The following is a 9,547-nucleotide window of genomic DNA, read 5'->3' as shown; positions in this document are numbered from 1 at the left end:
AATAAACTCAAAACCCATATTTAAGACAAACCCAAATTTTTCTTCTTCAAAAGTCAACAAAAATCACCTCAAATTCATCCAAGAGTAGCCTAGAAGGTTTTAAGAACACAAAAAGAACAGAGAAAAACAAAACGAAAGAATCAGGAGAAATCACTGTGGAATCTCTGGAGAAATCGCCCACACCTTTGGCTAGAAAGAGTAAAACTTAAACAAAGATAGTAAATAAATAAATAAAAAGTTACAGGTTTTGAATGAATGACATTGCCAAAGCATTATGGCATTTAATGCACCTTGGTTAAAAACACCATGTGGCGAAATTTTGGAAAAGTGATTTTTTCTCATTATTTTCAGCCGCTTGCACAATGAGCCCATATTCCATATTTGTGCTCACATGCTTTGATCAAAGTTTTATTTGGAATTCTTTGGAAATCTAATTCACTTTGCAGAATGCACAATGGCTTCACTCGGATCGGTCCACCGAGCGGGCAACACGTTAATATTCGTCTCAATTGGCCCTACAACTCCCAATCAGTTTTGTCTCCATGCAGCTTTGATCACACTACAACAAGAACTCTCTCCACTTGGCTCAGCCAACCGAGTGGGAGAAATTAAAAATCGAAAGTGGTTCTCCTAGTCAACTTCATTTGACTCAACAGTCAGCACACCTTCCCCACAAAGGAAAATAACGGGGTGAGCACAAAATAATGCTCAGTAAGTAAAACCCTCTATCTGTCTATCCCCGTATGTATTACACTTAATTCTTTCCTTATACTATTTCTGTTATTACTAAACGTCATGGCCTCATCTTACCGGAGGTACGGCCGGATGGCGTTCACACAATACCATCTCACTCTCCATGACTATCAGGTGGAATTCACACAGTACCAACCCATTCTTAGTGACTATCGAGTGGGGATCATGANATATTTTAAATTCCCAAAAATGTGTTATTGCTAAGCTCCCAGGTTGCTTCAAGATAAACTAAAGCATACTATGTGTGTACACTTTTGGTTGAGATACGTAGTTTGATCATGCATATAATACAGGTATATATGGAGGGTAGGTGAGCCGATGACCGTTTGAGCAGATTATTTAAATCCACTAGATCGAGACAAGGACTGGATGTGCCAAAAGCATTCTAGTTAAAATAAACACTTCTAGATCATGTAAGGGAACCTCCATTGGATTTTAGATAATATTTTTGTTAAGATAGTATTAATAAATGTTTTTAAATTTATTAGAAAGAAAGAAAGAAAAAAATTAAGAAAGAGGAAACTTTGAAAAGAAAATAAAATAAATTAGAAGATTAAATTTGTACAACTATGTGAGAGTTAAATATTGGGACCAGGTACCACATGCAACTCTTGCCCGAAAGAACAAATGAAGTAGACTTTAAAAAGAAGTTTTTATTAAAGATGAGAAAGAAGGAAAAAAATTGTAAGTGATGGTTCATTTGGGGTCAACCCATTGAGCCATATTGGGACCAGGTGATACTAGCTTGTTATCCTTCCACTGCCAAGAGCGGGAGCTTGTCGCTGCTCTGTGAAACCAGCCTCACGCAGTGCCCTCCACTCTAAGACACACGTGATTCTAGCCTTCGCCGGAAATACATGGATCAACTCTTGGCTTGGAACGGGCAAGCCAGTATACGGCCACGCCGGACCCAACTCAATCGAGTTGGGCCAATGTTCCATTACTTGTTTGCCCCCCCTTGGGTCACAAGCTCCCGTTGCTGAGCTCCGCTGTCCGTTATGTGTTGTAAGATGCTTATAAACTGGTAAAAATAAATGTTTGTTATCGATGTGGTATTCTAGATTCTTTCTTCCTTTTCTTAGTAATAAATAGTGGAAATATATGTTGGCTGAAACCAAACCGAACACAAAGAATTAATTTCGAAAATGATTCAAAAGAACCATTAAGATTGATATGTTTTAAGCATCTATCATATAATAAGCTATTCCTTTCTATATATTGCAAATATTTAATGAAAATCTCACTTTGATGTTACAATTCCAAGCATAGATAACAATATATGTAACTCATAAATTAAAAAATGAAAATAAAAAATTAAGAATCAATTAGAAAAATCAGTAATGTTATACCAATATAAAGTTGAGACACAAACAACATAAGTTAATAAGAATATAATCATTTACTATAAATCCACTAAAAATTCTGAACCAATAGATGAAATAAGCTAAGTGTGTTCATTATGAGATTACTAGTAATAGTATCACAAGTTAAAATATATACGTCAATATGTTAAATCAATCAATCAATCAATCAAACGATGATCAATCATATTATTTGTAACGATAAATAGAAAAAAAATCATAACATAAATATTGATTTGTAACAGAACTGATATAGTATTTTTTTAATATTCTAGATTTTTCACAACCTTAAGTATATCTTATTTGAACATTTTTTTTTAAAGATCATATCAATTGGATAAAATATTGTTCGTACAAACAAGCCAATTTTAAGTTAAGGAAAATAGTAATTTGTTGTATTATATTTTTTTTACTTATAATTTAACATTAACTTTCATATAATACTTCTCAATTTAATTTATATAGAAAATATTTAAATCCTCTCAGCATAACGGAATTTCCTCATTATTGGACAATTATAACAAATTTATAGAGAAAAATATTAGTTGTTTATTGATTACATAATTTTTTATTTTTTTTTTAATCTAACTAACACGGAGAAGATATGTTGTAGCCTAGTCAATGTGAAGTCTTTCAGCAAATTAACAGTCATAAAAGTAGAAAAGTGTGAAAGATTGAGGTATCTCTTCTCATCCTCTATGGCCAAAAATATCTCTCAGATACAAGAAATCGAAGTAACTGATTGCAAGGAGTAAAGGAGATTTTTGGTCAAGAAAGTGCAAACCATGTTGATGAAAACGAAAGGAATTGTAAGGTTGAATTTAAACAATTGCATTCCCTAGCATAGTTATCAAATCGTGTATCGAAAACCTAATTTTTTTAATCGTGTATCGCGTATCGTATCGTATCGTATCGTAAGATACGCCTTTTTCAAAAAAATTAATAAAATAATCAAAATTTTCTAAAAATTAATATCATCCCCAAGATTAATTAAAAAAATTTGTGGTATTATTGGCTTTAAATTACGGTATTACATAATCAAAATTAATCACAAAATTCCAAGATCAATGTCAATATCTATATCTCCACTTATATTATTATTATCATGTAAAATGGGCAATACATATTCCTCTTCACTTTCTCCATGCAAAATGGGTAAATTTGGATAGGTTTTAGTGAATCGGGTTGGGTGACCTGGTTTCGACCCGAAATTTTTTTTGAACCTTTGGCCTAAATTAATAAAGTCGTATCGATTTATATCGATATTTTTAAGGATACGAACGGATATGTATCGTATCGTAGGATACATATCAATGTATCGAAAGGTTTATGATACACTCTCTGATATGTATCGTTGACGACCTGTATCAAATCGTATCGTATGATACATATCAGGTATCGTAGAATACTAACAACCATGTTCCCTAGTACTACAATGCCTATCACAATTCATAATTTCTAGAGAAGGATATAAGTATTATATTATATTATTTTATTTATTGGCCATGGAGATTTATTTTAACAATCTTTGAGTTTCATTTTACAATTTCTTAAATTCTTAAAGATATGATTTCTGTTTTTTGTTTTGTCCATTTTTTCAATAATAACACTTGATTGTTTGTTTTAGCAAGGAGTACTGACTTTTTTTTTTTTTTTAAATGCTTTTACATAATAAACACATATAATAAGTTTATTCACAATAAATATATTTAGAATGCTATTATCATATTATATGATAAATATATAATATGGTTCGGTTCGGTCCGGTTTATCAGGTTAAAGATTATTAACTCAAACTGATCTATTTAATTTTTTTTTTTAATTTGATTTAGTTTTATATTTTAGTATCCAAACTCTGCTTGATTCGGTATGGGTTTTTGGGTTCAATTTTTTGGCGCACCCCTAATAGTTTAGAATTCTTGGTTCTTATATATAGAGATAAATAATAAAAAAAACAAACAAGAGACAAACTTTAAGTTTTAAAATAACAATAACATAAGTTTCAATATGAAAAACAAAAGTGATGGTCCATGTGGGATCAACCCATTGAGCCATATTGAGACCCGTTGGCATCGGCTTGTTATCCTTCCACTGCAAAGATCGGGAAGAAGTCGCTGCTCTATGAAACCACCCTCACGCAGTGCCCTCTAACTCTAGAACCCATGTGGCTCTAGCCTTCGCAGGAGACTTAACTCAATGACACTGAGCCAATTAATGTTCTATCACTTATTTGCCCCCACTTGGATAACAAGCTCACGTTGTCGAGCTCGGCGATTTGTGTTGTGTTGTGAGATGCTAATAAATTATTGATAATAGATGTTTGTTGTCAACGTGGTATTCTAGATTTCTTTTTTCTTTTTTCTTTTTCTTAAGATAAATAATGGAAATATAAGGTTATAAGAAGATAATCATTTACGAAATCCATTAAAAGTTGTTAAAAAAAATAGATAAATTCTAAACAATTATGAGATTTAACATTTAAATGACAATCAACATTTAAATCACAATTTAGAATATATATGTCAATTCGGTAAATCAATCAATTCAATGACGATCAATCATTTTATTTGTAAAGATATATAGAAAAAAATCATGACATAAATATTGATTTGTAACATAATTGATATAATCTAGATTTTTCATACCCTTAAATACATCTTATTTGAACATATTTTTTAAAGATCTCACCAATAAAAAAAATATTGTTCGTATATAAACAAACTCATTTCTAAGTTAAGGAAAATAGTAATTTGTTGTATTAGTTTTTTTACTCATAATTTAACATCTAACCTTTATATAATATTTCTCAATTTAATTTGTATAGAAAAGATTTAAATCCTCTCAGCGTAACGGAGTTTCCTCATTATTTATGGTCATGAAAGTGTTTGTGAGTGGACTATTTATCCTCTATTCAACAATTATAACAAATATAATTTTATAACGAAAAATATTAATTGTTTATTGAATACGTAAATTTTTTTTTTGATATTACAATCTCTGTGAAGGCCTATACATTACAATACAAGAGCGCCACCGTTAACATACTGCGAAAAGGCCAAAGCAAAAAGGCCTATACAAGAGCACCACCCTTAACATACTCCGTGAAGGCCAAAGCAACCAGACCCAACATTGCGAACCTCCCGTTCCACAGCTCAGCATCTGACGTCATCAAACCTTCTGACACGGACTCCACGGTCACTCCTTTGAATAGAGGAACTAGAGATGCCAGTGATAGTACAACGCTTGTACCTATGAACCATGTAAGCCCACCGTCTAATATTTGTGTAGACACATCCTGACCCTTAGCTACCTCTACTGCCATTGCAGCTACAAAGCCTATCATAGCAAGCCTGCCATTGATCCTCTCCGGAGCTGGCCCACTAAATGCGAACACGTCTGAGAACTTCGTGCTCACCTTTGCCTTCTGTTTTTCCTGCAGAGTTGAGAAGAAGGATTAAGAATTACTCTCAAACAAAACAAGATCTATAAATTAGAGTTCAAAGAAATAACAAAGCATGGTAATCAAGTCATCATCACTACCTCAGCCATGCAACGGACTTGTACGCCGGCATTTCTTCCTAGACGAGGCACGTACTTGACCGGGAAAAACTGGCTTACTCCACATGATCTGTTCGTACACCGGACACCGGGTTTCCCAGGATAGATTGAGTAGCAAATGAAAATGATGCAGCCATCTCAAGACGCAATGCTGAATGATCAAGTTCCCGACTAAACTGTTTATATCTACCACAATGAGAAGGAGTACTCTTAATCTTAGAAGAATTGAGCAAGAGCTGTGAATCTGTTTAGACAAATACCAGTGGATATTTATAGTAGAGGAGGTGTAAAGAGTGGTGGTGGATATTTTGGTTCCACGTCTTCTGGATATTTTTCTGGAAAGTGAAGTGGTTCACGTGGCATCGGTTGACCAGACATGGTGGAGTTGGATGCCGTGGCTGCCATATTTACTAGAAAAAATTGTCAATCGCGAATTTGAATTTTGAGGCCACTGGTGTTCTAGGTTTCCTGCAAGCACTACGGCCTTCTGGTGAGTAGTAGTGTGCCGTCTCATATGAAGCCACGTTCTGTTTTTTCTCTTAGCAATAAAATAGATACCGACACACTGGTTACTTCACGGAACCTGTTTGTTTCTAGTGGGTCTTTAGTAAGTAGCAAACGCAGCTCTGTTTTAAGCCGTCTCATATGAAGCCACGTTCTGTATTTCTCTTAACAATAAAATAGATACTGACGCACTGATTACTTCATGGAGCCTGTTTGTTTCTAGTGGGTTTTTAGTAAGTAGCACGTTGGAGTAGTCGACTACTTCAGCACTAAATAGACATATTTGGAGGTCTCGCTGGCCCTACTCCCCGGTGAGCAGGCAGGATCGCAGGGGTAACGCCCCTTAGCTGGTAGGCAGTGACTTTTGCCATGCATAACCACTAAAAAAATTTTAAGTTATTAATTCCTTATTAAGTTTGGATTTAGAATATGAATTTTTGTAATATTATATTTTACTCTTTTAAACCTAATATATAAGTACACTTTTCTCTTGTAATAAGTGATAGGAATTATAGGACAAATTACTTTATTATAAATAAGAAAGGTGAGACAGTATTGAAATAATATTAACTTTATTAGACGTAGCTTATTAATTGGGTGAATTAGGGTAAATTACACGTACTTCTTCTTTCTTTTACTATTTGTGGTTTGTGTGTTTATTATTTTGATTTCGCATCATAACTCTATTTCGTTCATAGCATACACAACTCTATTTTTTAAGCAATAAAAATATCTTTATCACGCCGTTGGGGTTTAAAGGATAAATATTAGAGCAAATGACTTATTGCCACCCACAAATTAGCGAAATGACAAGTTGTCACCCTTAGCTTCATTTATTCCAGATTCCTACTCTCAAAGTGACACCGTTAGGTTTTTTTTTAATAGTTAAAAGCTAAAATGGTATTTTATTATAATTTGAAAGGGTGGCCGTTGGGTAATTTGGTTGGGGCAATTAATCGAGCAGGTGACAGGCGTGGGAGAGGTCAAGAGAAAGGGTGGTCGATGGCAGGGGAAAAGCCATAAAAAGAATCCAATTAAGCAACAATCAATTCACCACAACCTAATTAAACTCCAATTCAACAACTTTAAAAAAAAATAAAAAATAAAAAAATCAAACCTAATTTCAATTAAATTCACAAAACCCTAAGGTGAATGGCGGCAGTGAACAACAAGCAATTGTGGTCGAGAAGGTTGGGGGTTTTCAGGGGAGATGCCTGTGAGTGCAGGGTCGGTGTCGTTTGGGGTTGAGGCTACCGAAATTAGCCAAAATCCGGCTAGGGACAGTCAAGCAACACGTAAAAAACCCAACTATGGCCGATGTTTTCCATGTGGGACTGGTTGGTTTCGGCTGAGGAAAGGTTGGGTTTCTGGCGTGGGAGGTTCAGGGAGGCAGATGATGGTGGTTTTAGGTGAAAAAAGTCCGAAAAATGGCGAAAAAGCCGACAGCTCGATTTCAAAATAAAACACAAAAAACTTTTTAAAGGTTCAAGGGTAGTTTAGTAATAACACCTTCTGCACTTATGTTAGAACTCCAAAGTCACTTACGGTGTCACTTTTAAGAGTGAAAATCTAGAATAAATGAAACTAGAAGTGGGAACTTGCCATTTCACTAATCTTTGGGTGGGAACATGTCGTTTGCTCTTAAAATTTTTTTTCTTTTCACACCCCTTACTAAGTTAGATTCAAAGTTCAAACCATGCCTTTGGGGTTTAAAGGATTAATATTATTTTGCTTTCTACACCCTTTACTAGGTTAGATTCAAATGCTAACAATTTTGCTTTCTACACCCGTTACTAGGTTAGATTCAAATGCTAACAATCATTTTACCATAATTGAATCGGCAAAATGAGGAACCAACCAAAGATGTGGTCGTGAAACGACCATAAAAACAACCAAATCTGGCCGTTTCCGACCATAGATCTGGAAACGACCTTACTGGTGCACGACCAACTAGATCCCATCGGTCGTGTGCCATTACGGTGACTGTCTCTGACGGCCGGTAGTGGTCTTGGGTGGTTAGGAGTATTTTATTAACTTTTAAACCTTTTGTGGCTGAGGTGTTTTAGCTAAATTCTCAAATATAGGAGGTCTGGGTAATAGTTATTTGGTAGACATTTGAGGGCAATGATGTCCGAAATGGTATTTAATTAAGGGTAAAATAAGTATAAAAATCAAATTACCTTAGTAATCTTTTAATAGCACCCCCTGGGGGATAATCTGATTACCCCTTATGTTGCCAACAATAAATACTATTTGCAACAAAAAATGTCCGTAATATTTTATTACTCGCAAGCCAAACAAGGGAATTTTGAAAATTAAACGAAGATTACCTCCGTAAGCTAATATGACCTTGAACCAAACGCACCCATAGTTGTACAAATTTTACCTTCTAATTTATTTTATTTCCTTTTCAAAGTTTTCTCTTTCTTTATTTTCTTCTTTCTGTCAAATAAATTTTATTTATCTATTAAAAAAAATTCCTTTAAAAACTCTAATCCAATATAAAACAAGAATTTTACGAAGGCTATGACTCTAACCCAACATGTAACTTTCTTCATTTTCTAGTGTTTTATATAAATTTCATCATAAAAATTCTTTGTTGTTCAAAAAGAATACACGTTGTTTTGATTTTTTTTTTTTCTTTTCAAAAATGTTATCACTACAGCCAATATATACTTTTTTTTTTTTGTATTTTATTTAAATTTTATTATAAAAATTCTGTCACTGAAAAAAGTTACAGTTTGTGTTTAGTATTTTTTTTTTCTGAAATATTTTGGTTTTCTTTTTTATTTTGTCAATTCTTTAGATCAAATATCTCATTTGATGTGTTTAAGTCATTAAATATTGGTCATTTAAGTGAGAGAAAGTTAAATATTAAATCTGGACCCTTGAAAATTTAAATTGACATATGACATAAGATAATTAAAACTTAAAAAATCAAGGAGAAACAATGATATTTGTCACGTTATCAACAAATGATATGGTAAGACTGTTCTATATAAAATTTTGTCCCAAAAATTTATCATAAATTAAATGATTTGGCCAGATTATTAATGCATTCCCTTCTTCAAAAGAAGCACTAGTCACTCCTTTAGGAATTTATTCCATCTACGTATCATAGGCAAGTTTTAACAATAAGATGGGAAGATCTCAAGATCAACTTCTTGATTTATAAATGAATACCATGTTTTAAAGTAATTTAATTAATTAATTAATCAATCTTTTATTTAAAGAACCATTAGGATTGATATGTTTAGTTAACTTTTGGTGGGAAGAGTCTATTTTATTATCTCTTAAATAATACACATATATACTGTTGGATAAAAATGATCATCCCATTAACTTGATGATGTGAGATACAAAAACAACTC

The 9,547-nt window shown here is 33.3% G+C and overlaps 1 protein-coding gene across 1 annotated transcript; it reads right to left on the bottom strand.

Moving 5' to 3' along the window:
- Positions 1 to 5,032: 5,032 nt before the first annotated feature.
- Positions 5,033 to 5,933, bottom strand: LOC116128440 (early light-induced protein 1, chloroplastic-like). The gene is made up of 2 exons (XM_031414164.1): positions 5,655 to 5,933; positions 5,033 to 5,547 (listed from the first exon to the last, which is right to left on the bottom strand). The coding sequence occupies exons 1-2, from the start codon at positions 5,661 to 5,663 to the stop codon at positions 5,185 to 5,187; spliced, it is 372 nt and encodes a 123-aa protein (XP_031270024.1). The 5' UTR covers positions 5,664 to 5,933; the 3' UTR covers positions 5,033 to 5,184.
- Between the last annotated feature and the right edge of the window lie 3,614 nt (positions 5,934 to 9,547).

Source organism: Pistacia vera, unplaced genomic scaffold (assembly GCF_008641045.1).
Source record: "Pistacia vera cultivar Batoury unplaced genomic scaffold, PisVer_v2 Contig20, whole genome shotgun sequence".
NCBI classification, from domain to species: domain Eukaryota; kingdom Viridiplantae; phylum Streptophyta; class Magnoliopsida; order Sapindales; family Anacardiaceae; genus Pistacia; species Pistacia vera.
The sequence above is the reverse complement of the archived record's forward strand: the minus strand, read 5'-3'. Positions and strand labels throughout refer to the sequence as shown.